Source organism: Podarcis gaigeae (assembly GCF_964106915.1).
Source record: "Podarcis gaigeae genome assembly, chromosome: 3".
In the NCBI taxonomy this organism is placed as follows: domain Eukaryota; kingdom Metazoa; phylum Chordata; class Lepidosauria; order Squamata; family Lacertidae; genus Podarcis; species Podarcis gaigeae.
In genome coordinates this window covers 26,581,220-26,603,449 of record NC_139680.1, presented here as the reverse complement: position 1 = coordinate 26,603,449, position 22,230 = coordinate 26,581,220, and the positions used below count along the sequence as shown (strand labels likewise).

Genomic DNA, 22,230 nt, shown 5'->3' with positions numbered 1-22,230 from the left:
ATTTAGCATTTGTGAAAGGGCTCGTTCCTGCTAGGACACTAAGGGGGAGGTCTGGTGCCAGTTGTCTCCAGATCCTGTCTGCTAAGGTCCTGTTGTTCCGGCCCTGGGCACACCCAGCGCAGACCAACATAAACCCGCTCCTGGATAACATAAACCTGCTCCCAGATATGATGCAGAGTTTTCCCATCGCAGCTGAAAATAACAAGGTCTTACCTGAGACTGTGAGGTGGACATCAGCCTGTTTGGGTGATGAGAGCATTCAACTACAGTGGCACCTCAGGTTAAGTACTTAATTCGTTCTGGGGGTCCGTACTTAACCTGAAACTGTTCTTAACCTGAAGCACCACTTTAGCTAGAGAGGCCTCCTGCTGCTGCCGCGCCGCCGGAGCACGATTTCTGTTCTCATCCTGAAACAAAGTTCTTAACCTGAAGCACTATTTCTAGGTTAGCGGAGTCTGTAACCTGAAGCGTATGAAACCTGAAGCATATGTAACCCGAGGTACCACTGTATATTTTTACACGGCACAGTGACAAATAAAGGTTTCCGTCTTATGTATTAGGTTTGAAAACAATATCTTTAGTTGGGGGGTTTTTGGTAGTGCTTTTTTAAAAATATTTTTTTTAGCTGTTTATGTGATATGTTTGTAAACTGCCTTGAGACTCATGCAAAAAGGACAATTAATAAATTAATAAAGTAAATAGATAAGGTAGATATTTAATTACTTATTTTATTTATATTCTGCCTTTCTCTCAGTGCAGGACTCAAGGCTGTTCACAGCATGAAATAAAATGAATGCAGCTAAAACACACAATCAGTATAAAAACTTTTTTTAAAAAAGAAAGGAACACTATTAAAAACAACCACCACCGAAAGCACTTAAAACCATTTAAAAGTACAAAAAAGGGTGGGGGAGAAAATATATAACACCCACTCTCAGAAGTCTCAGCCACAACAACCAGCTAGTGGCAAACTCTCCAAACAGAAAAAGGTATTTGCCTGCAGTTTGGGGTTGTTATTAAAAGAACAGCATCAACATAGCATTTGGTTGCATTTCCCCATTCTGCTTGTGTGGTATGGGATATGTTTCTTCCATCCATGCGCAGCACATAAAGGTTGTTTTAAGGTTATTTTCAAAATTCAGTTTTTTATTGAGTTTCATTCTGTTCAGAACTTAAAAGCTCCCCTTCCCCAATATCATCCGCACATTCACATGAATGCATATGCATATTAAGGTTATTTTGGTGATTCCCAAATGCACAGCTAGGTTAACTCCGATAAGAGCAATCCTGGGGGTGATTTGCCATGGAGGAAAAAGCAAGGGGACAACAGAGAGGGTCTGTTTTAGACACACTCATTCTGATTCACAGTGCTGTTGAAAATGTCTGATATAACCCCACTTGGATAGATGTTCTCCCTTCCACCACTAGAGTGTGCATGAGCTTTGGAAGTTAGTCTTCATAGGCTTCCTCTTTGAATAATTAATTAAAAACACACGGCTTAAAAATTTAAATTCTGCACCTTTTTAGCAATTTCACTGTAGATTTGACAATTCTGGCAATTACTTTATTTCTTTTATTTTTACCTAAGCTAAACGGGAAGCCCACTTTTATGGCCTTCCCCGAAAAATCACACCTGCATTGTCTCTCTCTGTCTCTCCCACACGCCTGCCTTCCTCCATCCCACCTTGCCTGAAAATTATGCACCAGATCTGACGGTTTTAGTCCTACTGACAGCTGATGTCATTTGTGAAACTTGAAGGATTTGCAAACAATCGCACAAAGGCCTACCCAGATCAAGAGCTGATCCCGAATATCCTGGCTAATGCAGCAATCACACTATGCTCTTTCTTTCTCTCTTAATCCTACCCTCACACTATGGTTGTGGCCATTCCGCCCTTTCCTTTTTGAGATGGGAATCTCTGGAGCTTGTAATCCTCAAACTGACTCAAAGAGCTGCCTGGGAAAGCGGCTTTTGGCCAGAATTACCTGAAAGTTAGGTAGCTAGCCTGGGAGCCTGATTTGCATGCACCGCTGTCGGATTGCGGAACGTGTTTGAGTAAATGATATTTCGCCGCTGCAGCCGCAAAACGCCCCCTCCCACATAACTTCACACACACATCCCAAATCCAGGATGACATCCTTCTCCCCTTGCTTGAGTGGCACGTCTTTTGTTTTAATAGGTCCCCTTTAAAAAAATTTCACTTTCCAAGCAGCGGGCTTTTAAATGCGCACAGGGAGGCGGTTTCCTCGTTCTCACCTATAAAGCAGGTCAGTTCTTAGCCGATTCATTCACCCATCTCGGTAACCTTTGGAATTATCCTGGGCTCTCTTCAGAACAGCGTGTGAGCAGCATAGCAATCAGATGAGCACACCTGCTGACATGCTCTGCCAGCACTTTATGCATTATAGATACGCTCAGCCAGACAAGTCTGTACAATAGAACGGCTGTCATCTTAATGCACCAGTGGCCTCTTTTCGGGGAATGCCGTCCGGGGTTAAGGTGGGGATTAGGGCCAGAAGGAGATGCCCTCATACCAAGTCAGACGGCCGGTCCATTTAGCCCAATATTGCAGGTGCTCATTGGCGGAGGCTCTTCAAGGTTTCAGGACGGGCTCTTTCCCCATAGATGGCAGGGGCTGAATCCAAGACCGTTTACAGGGGCTCCACTCATAGCTGTCAACTGTCTCTTATTTGGCAGGAAAGTCCCTTATCCCAGTGCTGTGTCCCGCTGCTGTCCCTTATTGATGATGTCCCTTAAATTTCCCGGGTTTCAAAGGAAGCAGCCCCTCTCCCTCCCTCCCTGCCGGCCAAGGAGGAGGGAGGCTCCAACTGTGTTGCTTGGCTGCGTTGCTCACCCAATAAGGAGTCTAAGAACGACTGGGGGGTGGAGCTTGCATGCCTTGTGCTGATCAAATCAGCCGCGTTGCCTGGGGACTTGCCTTTGCTCAGCGCTTCCCAGCGGAGAGGTGATGGTGGTTTTCCTTGCTGCATCCCCTTTGCCGGGTTGCTGTGCTGTGGGAACCACCACTTGAGGCTTCGTTTGGCTGCTGGCTGGGGTTTCTGCCTTTGGCTCGGAGGGGCTCAGAAGTTGAACATAACTGTGCGTGGAAAATCTCTTATTTTGGCTGCTGGTCCCTTATTTTCAAATCTGTAAGTTGACAGCTATGGCTCCACTCCTGGGCTACAGCTGCCCCCCCCCCAGTGCTCCCACCTTGGCTCATTGTATAAATGAAGCAACTTTCAACATGCTTCAGGGTCTCTTTTGAAAATAATGAGACGTTTGGGGTGGGAGAGCCCTGCAACTTTTAATCATGGAGGAGGGGCTTTCTGCTCCCCCTCAAAACCATTCATCTCTCTCATTGTTCACAGGTGATCGGACCAAGCATGAGTGTCTTGTCTGGTTGCCTTCAAAGCCCTGCACAGCCTTGCACCCTGCCTGAAACTCCATTCCAGAATACCTCCATCAATGGATGGGAAGCCTTTTGCCCTCCAGATGTGGTGGGATTCCAGCTCCTGTCCTCCCTAACCATTTGGCATGCTGGCTGGGGATGATATCATTTAGGGGCCAGGGGTTCCTTGCCCATGTGGTTGCCTTCCTTTAACTCTCTCATCAAAGCCTACTTTTTCCATGAAGTCTCTGATGCTTATTATTTATTATTCTTGTTGCTGTTTCACTTCCGTGCGCCCTGGCAGAAAATGAGCATGTTCTATGATTTATCATCTCCTTAAGGGAAACAGACCAGGCTTTTCTCCTTTGCTTAGAGAGATCCTTTATCCCGTGTAATCTCTTGGAAAACAGGAAACATATTCTCTCTCATCAAGCCACCCCTGCTCGCTCCAGAATTCTTCAGGAAAGCTCAGAAGAAGAAAAACAGATTTCAGATTGAGCCAAGGAAGAACTCACTCTTCCTTGATCCTTACTGCAAAAGTCTGAGCACCTCTCTGTTAAGGCAGTAATAGGCTCGCACTTTAAAGAGCAGCAGTTCAGGCCATGTGAAGTTCTGCTATCTGCCACTGCTGGAAGTTGGCCGCATGTCACATTTACTGAGGTCTCAGCCCTGCTTTCCTTCTACAGAGGAGGAAAGTTCGCAAGATGCAGCAGGACTGGAGTGGCGGAGATTTTACAAAGAGGTACCAGCTTGAAATCAAAAGGAAGGCCGGGCTGTAGGAAACCCCACACTATTTACTTCTTTATACATGCAAATTCCACAATCACGCAAATGTTAGAGGACAGAAAGAACAATGGTTATTGTGGAAGCTTGCAGGACGTAAAAAGCCACAGCAAAGGCCAGGCTGGCAGTGTGGAAGGCACTGTAGTGTTGATGGCATGACATGAAGCAGACCTAATGTGCTACATTAATGTGACATGTGGACATGATTATCCCATGTTTGTTGGCTTGCTGAGTTAGCACACCTAGGTGGGTCCTTGTGCAGTCCTACCTTGGATCTCAAATGCTTTGGCTCCCGAACAAATTGGCTCCCGAATCAAAACCAGGAAGTGAGCTTCCTGCAGCCAATCAGAAGCCGCGCTTTGGTTTACGAATGTTTTGGAAGTCGAATGGACTTCGGGAATGGAGTCCGTTCGACTTCCATTGTACGACTGTATACAAATAGAGGCTTTAGTGAAATGCCACTTACAGCATAAGTACATCTTGCACTGGGGTCCTGTTCCGGGGTGCTGCATATACTCAAAATTGCATATACTCAAAGCAGCACCTGCGTGAGCATCCTTAGCTTCTGGAACCAGCTGCACCCCTCCCCAGAAGGCTGTGGGGCCATCTGGAACAGTGGGAGGTAGTGGGCTGCAAGGGGAGGAGGGAAACCAATGGAAACCACCCCCATTCACCCATGGGAGTGGAGCGAGGGCCTGCAGTGGAGTAACTCATCACCACTTGGGATCCAGCCCATTGTTTTGAACTATTTATAGCAGTCCTTCTCAACCTGTGGGTCCCCAGATGTTGTTGAACTACAACTCCCATCACCCCTAGCTAGCAAGGCCAGAGCTCAGGGATGATGGGAGTTGTAATCCAACAACATCTGGGGACCCACAGGTTGAGAACCGCTGATTTATAGGATTCCCTGGATGTAGACATTAGCTAGCTTGAGAGGGACATGGCAACATTGGGACACCAACAGAAGTCAGAGGGAAGTTTAAACATTGACTTTCTGAAGGCCTATGAACTGCTGGTACACACAATTGTGAAAACACACAAACACCAAGGCGGGTGGGAATGGGTTTCAGCCACATGGCTGTGGCAATGAAAGTCAACGAAAAAAAATGATTGCACATAAACAATTACAATATGCTAATCCATGTAAAGCTATCGTAACGGATGTTTGCTAACATGGTTGCTGAGGTAGTATTTGGGACTGCCAATGGTGGCAAGTCTTTGGGGAAGGGAAATAGTCTCCTGACCTAAGTTTTTGTATAAAAGAAGCCTATGCACAAATTTACTTGGTGATAAAACATTACCTTTAAAGGAAATCACTGATAGTCTGTCCAGGCAGAGAGGGCACTTGCAAACAAAGAATAAACAATTGGACGCTTCCCCTTGGATTGGCATCGCGGTGACCATGTTGAAAGCACAACAAGGCCCCTCTATTCTGATGAATTCTAATAATAATAATAATAATAATAATAATTTATTTATACCCCACCACTCTGGACGGCTCCCAAATCGAGTGTTAAAAATACAGCATTAAATATTAAAAACTTCCCTAAACAGGGCTGCCTTCAGATGTCTTTTAAAGAGAAGATAGCTACTTATTTCCTTCACATCTGAAGGGAGGGCGTTCCACAGGGCAGGCGCCACTACCGAGAAGGCCCTCTGTCTGGTTCCCTGTAACCTCACTTCTTGCAATGAGGGAACTGCCAGAAGGCCCTTGGCGCTGGATGTCAGTGTCCAGGCTGAACAATGGGGGTGGAGACACTCTTTCAGGTATAGAATGCATTTGGGGCATACAAACAAGCAAAAGGGAAGCCCTCTACTTTGTAGACATCCTTATAGGGAATAACACTCAAGCAGAGCTGTGTTGAGTAACCCCTCCCACTTGAACCCACATGCAGAGTGCTAATGCTTAACACTTGTACAGACTTCCACACAATCTGGAACCCTGAGCAGCCAAGGATCTAGATCACATGGGAGTCTCCTGCCTTCCTGCAGTTATTTATGTTCTCCATGTGGATGCCAGGGGAGGAGCAGCTATTGAGGGCAACCCAGTTTCCCACGTGTATGTGCTTCTTACTGTGAGCAGAACACCGTAACAATAGAGATGATTTCAGGGAGTGGGTAGCCTAGGAATCCAAATGCTAGTATCTAGGCACATTTACTTCCTTTTGCCCAAGTTTACACATTGGACAGGCACAGACAGAGCAGCGGGGGAATGGGACCAGGCCACCTAATTGCACAGATCTGCTTTGAGATATAATAGGACATTAGCAGTGGGCACGATGCATTCGGGAAAAGCTGAAAGGCAGCCTATCTTCATAACTTTGCATTTTACTGCAGCGTTCTTGCCTCCACCGCCCACCGCCCTCCAATTATACACATGCAATGAGTTTAGCTGGTGTCATTTTATCACTAAGCCCCAAATGTGTTCAGAACAAAAGCCATCAAGACAACTTAGCTCAAGTGCGCTGCTATTTGCAGGGAGAAAACCCATCTGAATAACTGTGATTGTTTGTACATACTATAAGCTTGGCAATAGCTTCAGGGATGAAGTTGGCTGTAGATCAACACAAAATCCCCAGGGTGATAGCCAGGATTTGTTGAAAACAGACCAGCGTATAAACTCGTACAACGTAGTAATTTTACCATATGCTCATAATTAAAAAGCTTTTTATTGCTCTAGCTCGAAGAACATTTACAGATTAGCAGGAGTATGTACAACTTCTGAAACGATCCTTTCCAAAACAGAAAAAGGGTAGGCTTATCCTAACTTGAGACACTGAGTGTTGAAGCTGTCGCCCTCCTTGAGAGCCACAGCTTCAAGCAGAGCCTGCTTCTTCTGCATGCTGCGAGAGGACTCGAGTTCGTACATGGTTGTCAAATTGAAAAGGACGCTCTCGTGGAGGTAGTTCCTAGGGTCCTGCTGAACCATTCCTTCCAGCTGCCGGAGGGAATCCTTCAGTTTCCCCAGATAAAGCAGACAAACTGCGGCATTGTTGTTAGCCTAGAGAAAAGGTACATTAAATTCATCCATGGAGCAAAAAAAAACAATGCACTTCAGTATATTAATTCTAAGCACACTGTAATTTGCTCTCTAGCACGCTAGAAGGTCAGTTCTTAGAATATTGTCTGTTTGCCAAAAGTCTTGCAAAGAAACTTGAAATGGAAGCCAGGCACCAGTATCACTTAAGCCAGTGTTTCCCAAACTTGGGCCTCCAGCCGTTTTTGGACAACAATTACCATCATCCCTGACCACTGGTCCTGCTAGCTAGGGATCATGGGAGTTGTAGTCCAACAACCCAACTTTGGGAAACACTGACCCAAGCAATACTGCTCTGCGTCATTCATTTGCTTCAATGAGGTTTGCATAAAAAACCCAACCATCATAAAGCGCTGAGATACGTTACTGAAAGGTGCTGTTTTTGTAAAATTTACTGATTCTCGGGAGCAATGACTCGCCTATGCCATGTCCACTTGTGCCACGTTAATTACAATTTGGGGCACCGGACTCTATAGAGTAGGAATGAGGAACTGGAAGTGCTCCAGAGGTTGTTGGACTCAAAACTCCCATCAGCATGGCCCTGAAGGATGGTGGGAGTTACAATCTAGCAACATCTGGAGGACCATTAATTCCTCATCCCTGCTCTCAAAGGATGCCGTTTTAGAAGCCTATGATTTAACTGTAAGACATATCCTACCACAGCATTGGATGGGTCAACCTTCAAAATCTCTGTGAAGAATTTGTGAGCTTCTGCAAAGTTATTCTGACCAAGATGGAGGAATGCTCTGGAATACAAGAGAAAAAGAGAGAGTGTGCTCCTTTACAAGATGAAAGTTACTTAAGAAAACTCAAAGTAACAAAGACATTATAAAAGGTGATGGGTTATCCTCTTTTCCTCAAATTTCTGAGTGTTCTTGGCCGCTGATCTTCATCATGCAGCCTTGATGTTACAATTTAGGTTTCAGATTAAATGCTTAGCAAACGTATAGCAAAGCAAAGGCAAATTCTAACGATGAAAGGAATTGATGATCATTTCACATGTCATGTAGAGTGCTGCAACAATCCTAGGTCCTTGTCTAAAATACTGTATGTATATGTGCTGGCTAACAGGTTTCCTGCACTAACTCTTCTTAATTTGAAATATAGTTAAAACATTTTAAGTGTACACCTAAATAATGGATGTGTGAACTGAAGAACTTTTCCCAGCCCAATTCTAAGCATATTTAATCAGCAGTAAGTAGGGATGTCAGAGAATTCCGATGAAAACAGAAAGGGAATTGGAAACTGCCGAAGTTTGCTTATTTATCCCATGTTTGGAACAGAAATCAATCCAGCAAATACAACAGGTTTTCAGTTTGGTTGTTGCTTTCAGCCTGATAACTGATATTCCCCACTCCCATTTGCACTCAATGTCTTTGCATTGAAACAAATGGGGTAGAATACTGCAAAGACTAATTTCTTTATGTAATTAATCACATAAATAATGTAATTTTCAAACAGCGAGACAACTAATGTAGTTTCTAGAGGAAGGCGAATTGCAGCAGAACAGAAACACTGTTGCATAAATCAAATATAGGTTGAAACAGAAAGCAGTGCCTTCTTATACCCCTAGTAGTAAGTTACACAGAGTGAGGGATAGCTCAGTTAGTAGAGTGTGAGACTCCTAATCTCAGGGCTGTGGGTTCGAGCCCCACATTGGGCAAAAGATTTCTGCATTACACAGGGTTGGACTATATGATCCTTGTGGTTCCTTTCAACTCTATGATTCTTCCTTATAAGCACATATAGGACCACAGCATTAAGTTATGCTGGAGAGTGATCTGAAGAGAAAGGTTTGGAGTGATTCTATGGAATCTTCTTTCTTGTAGCAATGGTTCCAAACTACAAGAAAGAAGATTCCACCTAAACATTAGGAAGAACTTCTTGACAGTAAGAGCTGTTCGACAGTGGAATTTGCTGCCAAGGAGTGTGGTGGAGTCTCCTTCTTTGGAGGTCTTTAAGCAGAGGCTTGACAACCATATGTCAGGAGTGCTCTGATGGTGTTTCCTGCTTGGCAGGGGGTTGGACTCGATGGCCCTTGTGGTCTCTTCCAACTCTATGATTCTATGAGTGGACAAGAAATACTTTTCAAGTCAGCTCTTGTAACAAAGGAAATAGAACTCCGTCAATCTAAGATAACATGACTACACCATGTTATACAGATCTCAAGGGCTGGTAGATGCCAATCAGTCTTTCTTCTGACAGTTGTAGTTACATAAAAGAGAAATGAAGAGAAAGGGGCATTCTCTTGGGCCCCTTAATGTTCACAGTGCATTCTTTGCAAAATCATGTTTAAGATTAATTTAGCTTTTTTACATTTCCCACCTGTTCATTAAAACCATAATTTGGTTCTTCAGCCCATCCAATTTCTGAGTCACTTTTTCGACGTCTTGAAAATACTTTTCAGCCATTTTTATGTCTCCAATCTGGGTGGCACACACAAAAAAAATTGTATGAAACATTTGCTGCAATTAACAAAGCACACAAGGGAGGCATCAAAAAGGTAGGCTTTCATACAAAAATACCTTTCTGCACTGGGAGGGGGAAGAAGGAACGTACAAGGAATATGAACAACAACAAGAAGTAGTCAAAAATACATGTTCCATTAAAACCTTTCACCTAGAAATTGATTCAAGATATTATTGCAGAATCAGAACTCAGAAATATTTTTCTTTCTTTCTTTCTTTTTTAAAAAAGGATTAAATTGATATATGCCTTCCACAATCACAATGATTAAGGAAAGTTAGGATTTGTGCTGAAATCCCGACTTAAAGGAGCAGCATGTTTTTCATTGGTTGTAGAGCAAGCTCTACTCTTTTGTAATGACACAAATACTTCGCTCTGAATTTAGCATCGATCAGGCAGGCTTTCAGCTTTCCTGCTTCCAGATGCTTAATATCATTACTCATTTAAGGATGTACTGGTTTCTTTCTAAAAAAAACAAAATAAATAAAAACAAGTGGGTGATATCCAACTAAGCCATACATAAAGCAGATCTGAACTTCCTGTTACTTAATTCCATTGACTTCAGCAGGTCTCTTCTGAATATGACTAACACTGGACTATAACCTAATCGACCCCCCAGCCCCCCACTTGAAACACTGCTCTGAATAGTGGACAGGAATGTAACTTCAGAAGGGATAGCCAATCAATGATCTGCACGTCCATCTTTTGCTGGAAAGAGGGAGAATTGCTCCTCAGCTCAATACCTGATTCAAATTACGCACGACTGTGTATACCCCAAGTTTCCTGCAGCCTGATTTAGGCAGTGGCTTTCATGCAAACCATAGTTTACACAGCACTTGCCATTTATAGCATGTTCCTTTTCTTAGGTTGACCAGTTTCTCGGAAAGGAGAATAAGTTGTTTTTTTGCGACTGGAAAGCTCAGCGTCGTCTTCAATTGATGAGGAAAAGAAAAATGAGACCACTTTCCAGTACAAGTTTTTTGTGTGCAGTGAAGAAAGGAAATGAGATAGAGAGAGGTGTTGCCACAGAGCTTTTTCGGGGGGGGGGGCATGAAATGCATTGTACAATTCCCACTTTATCTTCAACACAAGACAGGGTTGAGAATTGTGAGTTGCAGGACTGCTGCTGGAAGGAATGAGTGATCAGGCCAAGACAGGGCTGTACATTTTGTAACCCTGCCAGCAGCCCCTGGGTCATACAGTGTTAGCCTGCGAGGCTTTCTGCACAGTCCAAACAGGCAGAAAAACCAGGAGGCTTTTTTAAAGCCTCAGGCAGCCTGTCACACAAAACTATAGGGCTGCATTCAGCTTGATGAATAGTAAGCTACCTCTGCCACCCTAGAAGCAGAGAGTTCACTGTCCATCTCCTATAGCTCCCTGTACGTTTCTGAGCACAATTCAAAGTGTTGGTGCTGACCATTAAAGCCCTAAGTGGCCTAGGTCCAGTATATCTGAAGGAGCATCTCCACCCCCATCGTTCTACCCAGACACTGAGGTCCAGCGCCGAGGGGCTTCTGGCGGTTCCCTCACAGCGAGAAGCAAAGCTACAGGGAACCAGGCAGAGAACCTTCTCGGTAGTGGCGCCCGCCCTGTGGAATGCCCTCCCACCAGATGTCAAAGAGAACAACAACTACCAGACTTCTAGAAGACATCTGAAGGCAGTCCTGTTTAGGGAAGCTTTTAATGTTTGATGCATTACGGTATTTTAATATTTTGTTGGAAGCTGCCCAGAGTGGCTGGGAAAGTCCAGCCAGATGGGCGGGGTATAAATAAAGCAGCAACAACAACAACAATTACTATGTCCAACCCCAGGTTCCAAGTATTTTGCAGTTCTGGGAGTATTTGCAGAAGTCATTTTGCAGCAGTGCCTCTGTCCCAATATCAGCATTCTCTGCAACTTAATTGTAAGAGCACTCAGGTCTGGGGCACTGGCTTCAGCACTTTTTGATGTCAAATGCTATGTACGGTACTTAATATTCCCTGGGTGGGATTTCATTGCTGCATTACATTTTATTTAAACGGTGGTTCTCTCCCATCCTTGCCCACCATCTCAGGGAAATGCTGGGATTTACATTCTCTCTCTCTCTCTCTCTCTCTCTCTCTCTCTCTCTCTCACACACACACACACACACACACACCAAATTTCATCAGACATGACAAGGCAAGTATCGTTTTGGAATTTAACAATGCATAAGACAGTGAAACACTGACAAGGGAGAAAAGGCAACGTCTTTGGTGCTGCCCCTCCAAACCATTTCAAGGAACCATTTCAGCTGCCGCTGTTCCAAGGTTATGTAAGGCAGGCCAATAGGTTTCTCGTGCTTTGTCTTCATTTTTTTTGCGGCACTTGAAGGAAAAAGGCCCCGTTCTGACAGTAAAAACCACTAATTCAAGAATATCCAATAATCTCTCTTCCCTCAAGGCCCCCTGTAACAGCAAACACCGAGGAAGAGAAGATTCCCTTCAGAGCCTGTTAACATTGCTCTTTGAATTGGACAGACAGATTGCTCCTCTGAGACACGCGCCACTCTCCTTGCATTCTCCCCAAGGTTGGGCATGTTGTCTTTGCAGCAAGCCCAGCCTCTGATGAACCTCAGAGCAAGAGAGCGTAGCCAGGAAGTGAACTCTGCTCTCTTGTGTGCTCCGCTGAGACCCAGAACAGCCAGCTGTCGATTAGGTTGTAGGACTTACAAGTCATCAATAAATGTAACATAAACAGGCACAAACTATTTTTTCCTAACACATCTCTGCTTTATGTTTTAATAACCTTATTTTATATACTCCCAATTATTTCAATGCTTCTCCAGCTGCAGACAGCCTTCAAATACCAACCATTTAATGATGGATAGAGAGATAGATAGCTGAGTTGTTTCTTTCAAAAAGCTTAAAGGTAAAGGGACCCCTGACCATTAGGTCCAGTCGTGACCGACTCCGGGGTTGCGGCGCTCATCTTGCTTTATTGGCCGAGGGAGCCGGCGTCATGTGGCCAGCATGACTAAGCCGCTTCTGGCGAACCAGAGCAGTGCACGAAAACGCCGTTGACCTTCCCGCCAGAGCAGTACCTATTTATCAACTTGCACTGTGACGTGCTTTCAAACTGCTAGGTTGACAGGAGCAGGGACCAAGCAACGGGAGCTCACCCCGTCGCGGGGATTCGAACCACCGACCTTCTGATTGGTAAGTCCTAAGCTCTGTGGTTTAACCCACAGCGCCACCCGTGTCTCCTTTCAAAAACCTTACTGCCAGGGAAAACATACAATGGTCCCATCACGAATGGGAGCAGCAAACCACAATCTCCAGCCTAAAGAGTTTGGTCTGAAGCAGAGTTCGTGGTTTGTTTCACTTCAAACAAACAAAGCCATGATGTGAAAGCAAAGCTTGTTTGGTGTGAAACAAACCATGATCCCCGGTTGGGATGTAAGGCCAATTACATTAGGGATCATGGTTTGTTGTTCCCATTCATGGAGGAGTGAAGGGTTTATTGTGAGGTATGGATTGGGTCATAGTGTGGTATGGTGACTGGCTACTGGAAAGTAGGCCTTTCCATTGATGGTGTCTGGCTGTGGAATGCTCTCTCCCCAAAGAGAGGCAAACCTGGCTTCTTACTAGGCTGTCATTTTGGTGCCAAAAGGCCTTATTTTCTCTGGCTTTTTGGTCTGCTTTAGCTGCCCCATGAACACTGTTACTGTTGTACCTTGGAAGCCAAACGCCTTACTAGTCCAACGTTTTGGCTCCCGAACGTCGCAAACCCAGAAGTGAGTGTTCCAGTTTGTGAACGGTCTTTGGAAGCTGAACGTCCGACACAGCTTCCGATTGTGTGCAGGAAGCTCCTGCAGCCAATTGGAAGCTGTGCCTTGGTTGTAAAAACATTTTTGGAAGCCAAACGGACAACCAAGCTACGACTGTATCGGGGGGGGGGGGGAGGGAGGTTCTTTATAAATATTCTTGATGAATATTTAAATCTTGCCATTTAACTGATAAAAAGAAACCCTGAAACAACAGAAAAGGAGAGGGGGAATATCCGAAGAGGAGGAATAGACGGCCTTGTCATTTACAAGTTTTATAAAGAGCTCAAACTTCAAAGTAGGATGCCCAGAACTCTTAAGCACGTTATTCGATTCAGAGCCACTCTGTCTTGAGGGCCACTAGCCTGAATACTAAACTACGAGTTGCAGAATTGGAAGATTCACCCGTTTCCATGTACAGAGAGAGAAATGTGGATTATGTGTGTCACCCCATTGCAAACTGACTAGATGTACATTTAATTTATAGCAGAGGGGGGAAAATGTGTCAAGTGAGAAACGTCTCTTCAAAGCACAGCTTACCAAATATCAAGTATCATTTTAATGAGACACGGGCTTTGTTGTTTAGACTATTACATGCTCCTTTCAGCAGAGTTTGGCAGTACCGGTGGTGCCTGGTAACCTACAAACAGCATTATTATGCTCTGGATGGAATAATAATTGAAATGCTCAAGAAAGGCAAGGGAGAAAAGGAGAAAGTGTCAGGCGGAAAAAGATGAGAACGTTCTTCCCAAACTTCCTTACATGCCTTATCAAGTTTTGTATTCTCAGTTGCCATTTAATTAGCCATCTCTGTTCAGACCTTTGGGTGTTAACTCAACCTTCTGAACTGTTGCGTTTCCCGTTGTACCATTTGGTTAATAACCAACACATCAAACTATATACAAGCAGGGGACTTTTATCGCACACAAATATTTGTTCTATTGTGGTCAAGAAGGGCTGTCACTTGGGCTTTATTCAGAATCAAGTATATACCTGCAGGAAAATCCTCCCAATTCCACTCAGCAGCTGAGGCTCTTGCTCTGGGTAATATTTGATGACTGTGTGATATGTCTCCACAGCAAGCACGTAGTCCTAGGGGGTAGAAAGCACACACAGAGAGATGCAAGGTCAGCAGTTGCTCTTTGCTCTATGCACACAGCAAATGCACGATAAACAGATGGAAGCAACGTAGTTTAAAGATAGAAAATAATAGGATGGTTGAAAACACAAGGAAAGGGTTGCCCCTGTCTATGACTAAATGCTGCTGTACTGGGTTTAGCAGGGTAAGGGAAGACACTTGGATTGTACAAGAAGATGCATGACCGGGTTGAAGACCTCTTTCTCTTGCATCTATTACGTGAGCAATGGGACAGCTGCGAATACAAAGGAGACTTGAAATCAAACCAAAATATCTCTGCCCCTCAAAGTAGAACCAAATATATCTGCCCACTAAGCAGCAGCTTTGTAGTTGCCAAAATCATGCACAATGGGTGTACGTGTACGTACACACACACACACACACACGAGTCTCCTTCACCATCTTTCTGTTTGGCAAGTGAAGCCTTCTGCACAGCCAAGTCAGATAGACTGCCAATGTTCTAAAAATTCCTCTTGCTGGGAAAACAGCCACTGCTCTTATGATGAGGGAACAGCCACAATGGCTAGATGAAGGGAGTTTTAAAAGGAGCTCAGGGCAAACAGATGGGGATTTAGCAAACAAGTAGGGATTCCTCCCACATTAACACTTCATGTTTTCGAAGAGATGATTGTCAAAGAATGCTTTCAGAACGTTTGTTTGCTTCCTGGGTGTGGCTTCTTGATTGATAGGTCTTGGTCTTGATTTAAATGTACAAATAATGAAAAAAAATAACTAAACTTAAGCTCAGCGCAGAAACAACAATGCAGAGAAGCATTATAACACATTGGGAGGGGGGCAATATTTATTAGTATTCCTAAGCCAACACATTCCTAAGGCTTAGAACATGTTTTAACATAACACAACAAACCAATAGATACATATAACGTAACTTTAAATGCTTAACCCTGACCAAATATGAGAGATGCTACAAAGGTTCTGGGCATTTAACACAATGGCTCAACCAGTTCTATGCAATGGCTTTGACCACTAAATAACCCGTGAACCCATTCAAAGGACTCCATACACTAGCCTGCGTACAACCTAATAAAAATAATTAAATAATGTTATTATTAATACCCTGCCCATCTGGCTAGGTTGTCCCAGCTTCTCTGGCCAGTTTCCGACACACATATAAAAACATAATAAAACATCAAACATGAAAAACTTCCCCATACAGGGCTGCCTTCAGATGTCTTCTAAAGGTTGTATAGCTAGTCATCTCCTTGGCATCTGATGGGAGGGCGTTCCACAGGGTGGGTGCCACTACTGAGAAGGCCCTCTGCCTGGTTCCCTGTAGCTTCACTTCTACAGAACTGGAGGCGGCATACCTCTAACAGCTGCTGAGATCATGAATGTTGCTGCACTTTGGTCCTGCCTGTGGACTTCTCAGAGAAGTATCTGGTTGGCCACTGAGGGAACAGGGTGCCGGACTAAATGGGTCTTTGGTTCAATCCTGCAGGGCTTGTCTAATGATTTCCCTTTTCTGTTCCCGGAGCTCCTTCTGAAGGTCTGAGCTCAGGAGTAGCTAGCTGTGGCTTGTGGCTAGCTGTGGTCATAAAGTCGGGAAAGGGTCTTCAAAACCATTCTGCACTCCCAAGCGCTCCTCCAGTTTTGAATTCAGAAGTCTATTCTGGCTGCTCCCTCCCCAAGGAGCCAATAAATAATTGGGTGGTATATTTAATGAAAAACAATGAAAATAAAAATCAATCTTGCCAACTCTCTTTTTCTTCGTCGCCCCACAACCAAGATGCTTCCATGCTTTATCGTAGTCACACTAGACTGAGATGTGAAGCCCAAAAAACTACTGCACTTTTAAGCAGACCTGCCAAATGTCTCTGAGAAGGGGATATACCCTATCAAATAGAAGATCAAGTTTAATGAACATTAAAATTTGACTCCATTTGAATACTATATTCACCTGCAGGGCAGAAAGCTGGAAGTCCTTTTATTCTTCTTTATCTTTCTTTCCCTAATCTTTCTTCTCTCTCGTCTCTCAATTTCTCTTTCTTTAGGTTTTCCCTTTTCTTGTCCTTTCTTCTTTCTGCCTATGTTCTTTTTTACACTAAGTAGCTGTGTTATATCAGTGCATTATTTAAAAAATACTTTGTAATGGGTATGTATTTTTGTATATCTCTGAATAAGTATCCATAAATAAATTCTAAAAACAATTGACTAAGAGTGGCCAAAACAACTCTAGACTTCAACGCTGATGTCAAGGACAAAATTTTAGCAGCTCTTTAGAATCCAGTTACATGGGCTTCGTCCCACCGAAATTGCTGGTCTTAAGAAAATAACTTGGGGTGCAGAATGGCAGCCCTTGCCTGTGTACTGATTTAGTCATCAATGGAACAGTTCCAGGAATTCAAGAAGGAATACAGTGGATATGACAGCCTCCAGAAGCACTTTTTCTGTTATTTGTGTGGCAACAGCAAGAGACAGGCTGTAGCCAAGTGGTATTACTGCAGCATAATTTAAGAAAGATTTATGATGTATGTCTCCTTTAAATTAGAAGACAGAGGCTCTAAATCAAACAAGAGTCCTTAGGCATCAGTCTCAGGCCTGACTAGGTCAAGCAACTCTCCTTCCTCTGCTGTTTTGGTTTCCTAAGATCCAAATGCCAAAAAAGAGAGAGAAATTGAACAAGTTTCTGTCTTAAAAGTCTATTAATAGCCAGCAACATGAAAGGGAAAATAAATTTAAGCAAAAACTGAAAAGCAAACCTTTACAAGAACAGTTCAAACGTTTTTAAATGCAGGGCAGCATTTCCAAAGTGTTTAACAATTTAAACCAGGCAAAACACACACACACAAGTGAACTAATGTATAGCTCTCTTCACACTTACCTTTCCAGTAGTACTGGAAGTAAAATTGAAAGCATACGTTTTTCACTTATTTCCCACTATGAAGCAATGATCATCAGCGATATATGTAACAATTATTACATCCGCTCATGACATGCCCATTCCTTCTACATGTAGAACAGACTGAGTCTCAACTCAAACATGCTCTCTGATGAGGTACAGTCCTTAAATATTGGACCACTTATATGAAAAGTTGTTGTCAGAATCTGCCTCTCTATGGAAAACCAATATATTAGGACTTCTAGCCAAACACAAGATGAGCATACATGTGGTTGTCCTACATTCTTTCATGAGACAGTACATATTTGTAATGAGACTATAGCATGTGCCTTTCCTAGACATTTGAATCACCAGTGTGTGGTCTGGACTTCTCAAGATGCTACAATGGATAGTAAGGGAGAATGTTTCCTTCAGAAGGCATGAGCCACCAAGAACTTGCTCATGTTTGCTAAAGAAAATGCCTTTGGAAATCGCAGACCCAGAGTAAGGTAAAGGGGACCCCTGACCGTTAGGTCCAATCACGGACGACTCTGGGGTTGCGCACTCATCTCGCTCCATAGGACGAGGGAGCTGGCGTTTTTCCGCAGACAGCTTCCCGGTCATGTGGCCAGCATGACTAAGCCGCTTCTGGCGAACCAGAGCAGCGGATGGAAACGTCATTTACCTTCCCGCCGGAGCAGTACCTATTTATCTACTTGCACTTTGATGTGCGTTCGAACTGCTAGGTTGGCAGGAGCAGGGACCGAGCAACGGGAGCGCACCTCGTCGCAGGGATTCGAACTGCCGATCTTCTGATCAGCAAGTCCTAGGATCTGTGGTTTAACCCACAGCATCACCCTTCTAGACCCAGAGTAATTACTCCCAAATAAGCAAACTGCCTTGGCTCCGGATCTTTCCTCTTCTTCTCCAGTTCTGACTTTCTTTAGGCGATTCAGTTGGGAACTGCAATCCTAGGAGTGGAGCAAAGGGTTCAATCTTTCTCCCTGAACCATTTCCCCAACTTAAATTACTCCATGAAACAATCTGCCCCAGAGGGGGAAACGTACAGGTGAAAATTAATGTTCATTTGTTTTCCCCTTAATGTTACTATTTATTTATCTCAGTGCTATCAGTAAACACAAACCTCCGTACCGGTTTCATAGTTAGATGATTCTTTTGTATCTATATAGTGGGAGGAAAAGGCAAGGGGAGAATGCTCAAGAGAAAAGAAGGGGGGAAATGAAGGAGGATGGAGATATGCACTAGTGCTGGGGAGAACTCACCTTCCAGCACTCAAACACAAAGTCTTTGTTCATGAAAAAGAAAACAACCAGAGTTATTTTCCAGTTAGGTTGTACTGCTGTCAGGATTACGGTGCAGAATGCAGCCTCTCAAGCATTATGGGCAAATACTGGCTATTTGTGAAATTTATGATAAACAGCCCTTTGTCAATTTATTTGTTGAATTTTATTTATTTATTTATCTATCAGATTTCTCACCTGCCCTTCAACTTAAGGTCCCAGGGCAGACTACAGCCAGATAATATGCAGTTACATATAGACAGAGCTGTTACAATTATATAACAGGCAAGTTCCTCCAAATGGAACAGAAGGATAAAACTCTTCATACAAAACCCTTTGATCTGTAAGTTGGAGGTTTGATTGCAAAAATGAGGCATAACTGACTCCAAATCCCTTTCTCCATTCATTGGGGCTCCAGACTATCGTCTGTGGCCTCCTCTTCGCATTGGTATTTAAACGGCATGCTCTCATTCCAGTGTTAAGAGCTCACTCCTAACCAGTTTACGTATTTTTTTTTTTTAAAGGTGCAATACTGCTATTAATCCAGTTAATAGCAAATGCTGTTTTAATTAGACTGGTTACTTATACCTTCTCCCCAATCTCCACATCATCATATTTTCCCTGTGTTCTTCATTAGAAAGAAACTATTTCCAAAATTAGTTAGAACACAAGCACTAGAAAACAGCACTTTTTTTGGGGGGGGGGGAGGGAGACAGGGATGTCACTAGATGGTGGTATATTGCATTTTACACTGATGACAGAAGAAACAACAACCCACAAAAAATCCTAACGTTTATTTATTACACGTGAAATCAAAGCTGACAACTAAATGATTTATTTGAGAGCATGGAAAGTAAAAAATAAAAAAATAAAAATGCGCCCAATTCTTGTAAACAAACACGCTTAATTATCTGTACTCATGTGATTTTAATTTTTACCTGTGTGATTTTGTGATTAATTTTCATTATGAAAATTAAGGTGAATGCTTTTATAGCAACCCCAAATTACACATTACGTTAACTGGATTTCTTCATTAACTACTTTTTTTGAAAGGGGAAAATATGTAAGGGGAGGGCAAGCTTATTTCTCCCCCTCCCTTATTCTAAAAGGCACATGGTTCAACACTGTATAAATCCGCGGCGTTTGCAGAAGTGCAAATGCGCATGAATGGGGATACATGACTTATGAACGTGGCGCCACGCTGCGTGTCAGATGTGAATTGGGAGCGCAACTATTCCACAAATGGCAGATAATGGTGTAGATTCAGCAGGGTTGGGATACTTGTTCACAGCAGGGCAGGGTGCAGCTCTGCGATTCCAAAATGAGACAAACTAGTTATGTTTCCATGTTCCCACTGTGGCTCACGCTCCCCACCATAGGGATGCATCTGTGGAGAAGGCACGCCATGTTCTAGAGAGCACCTTTCTCAAGAAATTTTGGTGCACCTGATGGGACACTTTTTCTCAGCCCATTGCATCGAGATGGCTTGCTGCAAGTTGTGGGAAGCTTTGGGGGGAGGCGAGGGAAAACCGAAATTAAACGTCCTACCAAGCAACAAAGCCCTGCAGTTTCCCTGGATTGGGGCCACAACCTTGAAATCCAATTTCCTTCCTTGAAATTAGTATGTGAACATTGCTCTCGGCGGAAGAATCTTCCATGGAAATGAATGCCTGAGCTGGGAAGTGCAGACAGCAATATTCGATGGGCAAGTTGCGAGAAATTTTTTAACAAGGGCTTAACGCTTGAACACAACGCTGCCAAGGCAGAGATCGGAATTCTCAAAATGGTCTTGGAAGGCTGTGTTTAGAGATGGCTGTTTATGCAAACCCTGATTGCATTTGGATCTAAGACTGAGTTGCGGTGCTTCAAAAGAATTATAAAGAAGCGGGGAAAGTAAAACAAACAGATGGCCAGCCGCTACTAAAGGGAGATGATACAAGATAGATTTAATACAAAGAAGAGGAGCAAGGGTTGAATGCAGAAACAAAGACGTCTATACAACCTGTGTATTTTAAAAAGGAATATTTTAAAAGGGATCTTACTTTTGCACTTCATTATCATTAAAATGCTAAAACGATGCGTTCCTTGTTTTTTAAATGATTTCTTGCTGCTATGATCTTCAGACTATTACAGCATACTGTTGCTATTTCCTGCCTAGAATGATGCATCTTTTCCTCTTATCACTATTAAACACCTACATGGTACCTCCGCTCTGCCAAGTATGCTTAAAAAAAAGTTTTTCCCCTCACCAGGTCTTTTATTATTTGACTCCCATTTGACAGATATATTGGATTTGAACCTGTCTCCAACAGTCAGAGTTCACAGTATTCTTTGCCTCTACAAAAACCAGCTTCTCATAGAGTTTCTTGAAGACTATATCACTCCTTCAATAAACAAAAGCTTGTCCATTTCAAATAAAACGTTAACATTGCCAGCGTTCAATAGGAAGGAAATCATAAACACAAGCTGGCGTGGTTGTTGGTTTGAAATGCAGCTGTATGTGAGGAGGTACGTGGCAATCTCTTTGTGGGGAATGGTCTCTCATGCTGTTCCAGTAATCTCGATAATGGCATGGTAAACCCAGATTGATTGATTGATTGAATGCAACATGCATGCATTTTGAACTGGCTAAGAACCAGTGGGGATGCGGGTGACGCTGTGGGTTAAACCACAGAGCCTAGGACGTGCTGATCAGAAAGTCGGCGGTTCGATTCCCTGCGACGGGGTGAACTCCCGTTGCTCATTCCCTGCTCCTGCCAACCTAGCAGTTTGAAAGCACGTCAAGTGCAAGTAGATAAATGGGTACCGCTCCGGTGGGAAGGTAAACGACGTTTCCGTGCGCTGTTCTGGTTCGCCAGAAGCAGCTTAGTCATGCTGGCCACATGACCCAGAAGCTGTACGCCAGCTCCCTCGGCCAATAAAGCAAGACGAGCGCCACAACCCCAGAGTCGGTCACGACTGGGCCTAATGGTCAGGGGTCCCTTTACCTTTAAGAACCACATATAGTGGTTCACACAAATGGTTTGTTGTACATTGTCATCTGCAAGTTGGTTTCGGTCACGTTATTTGCGTATACTGCTTCTCTGCGTGTGCCGCAAATAAAATGGTTCACAGCAAAGTCCAAGGTGTCTCCAAGCGAGGCAAGCAGCTTGTTGAATGGGGCTACTTTCAAGTGACACAAAGGGTTTGTTTCACGTTGCCAGCTCCAAATGATTACGTTTCATGTTGCAGCCCTGCTGACTTTTGTGCATATGGATTGTATTTAAGGATTGTCTATTAAATGTGCATGCCAGGTTCCAGAAGCGATGCAATTTATCACGATAATTAACGAAATACAGGAGCCTAGCCTTTTCAATCATTAAAAAATTCTCACTCTGACTCGCAAAATTCTCCTTCCGCCATTCTGAGATTTACAAAATCTTCTCAAGCTGCGTGAGTTGGCACGTTAGCCATTGGAAAACAGGCCAGCTATTTTCTCAGGACTGGTTCAAA

At 43.6% G+C, this 22,230-nt stretch overlaps 1 protein-coding gene across 13 annotated transcripts in view; it reads right to left on the bottom strand.

Moving 5' to 3' along the window:
- Nucleotides 1-6,822: 6,822 nt before the first annotated feature.
- The window catches only part of TRAPPC12 (trafficking protein particle complex subunit 12), a 647,809-nt gene continuing 632,401 nt past the window's right edge, over nt 6,823-22,230 (bottom strand). For 10 of the 13 annotated variants that reach the window (XM_083730203.1, XM_083730202.1, XM_083730191.1 and 7 more), the window contains 4 exons: nt 14,454-14,552; nt 9,535-9,635; nt 7,868-7,955; nt 6,823-7,173 (listed from right to left, as the gene is read on the bottom strand). In XM_083730203.1, the coding sequence (XP_083586329.1) occupies nt 6,931-7,173; nt 7,868-7,955; nt 9,535-9,635; nt 14,454-14,552 (531 nt within the window). In that variant the 3' untranslated portion in view covers nt 6,823-6,930. The remainder of the gene's footprint in view (nt 7,174-7,867; nt 7,956-9,534; nt 9,636-14,453; nt 14,553-22,230) is intronic. The other 3 variants (XM_083730197.1, XM_083730195.1, XM_083730194.1) reach the window with 1 other exon arrangement.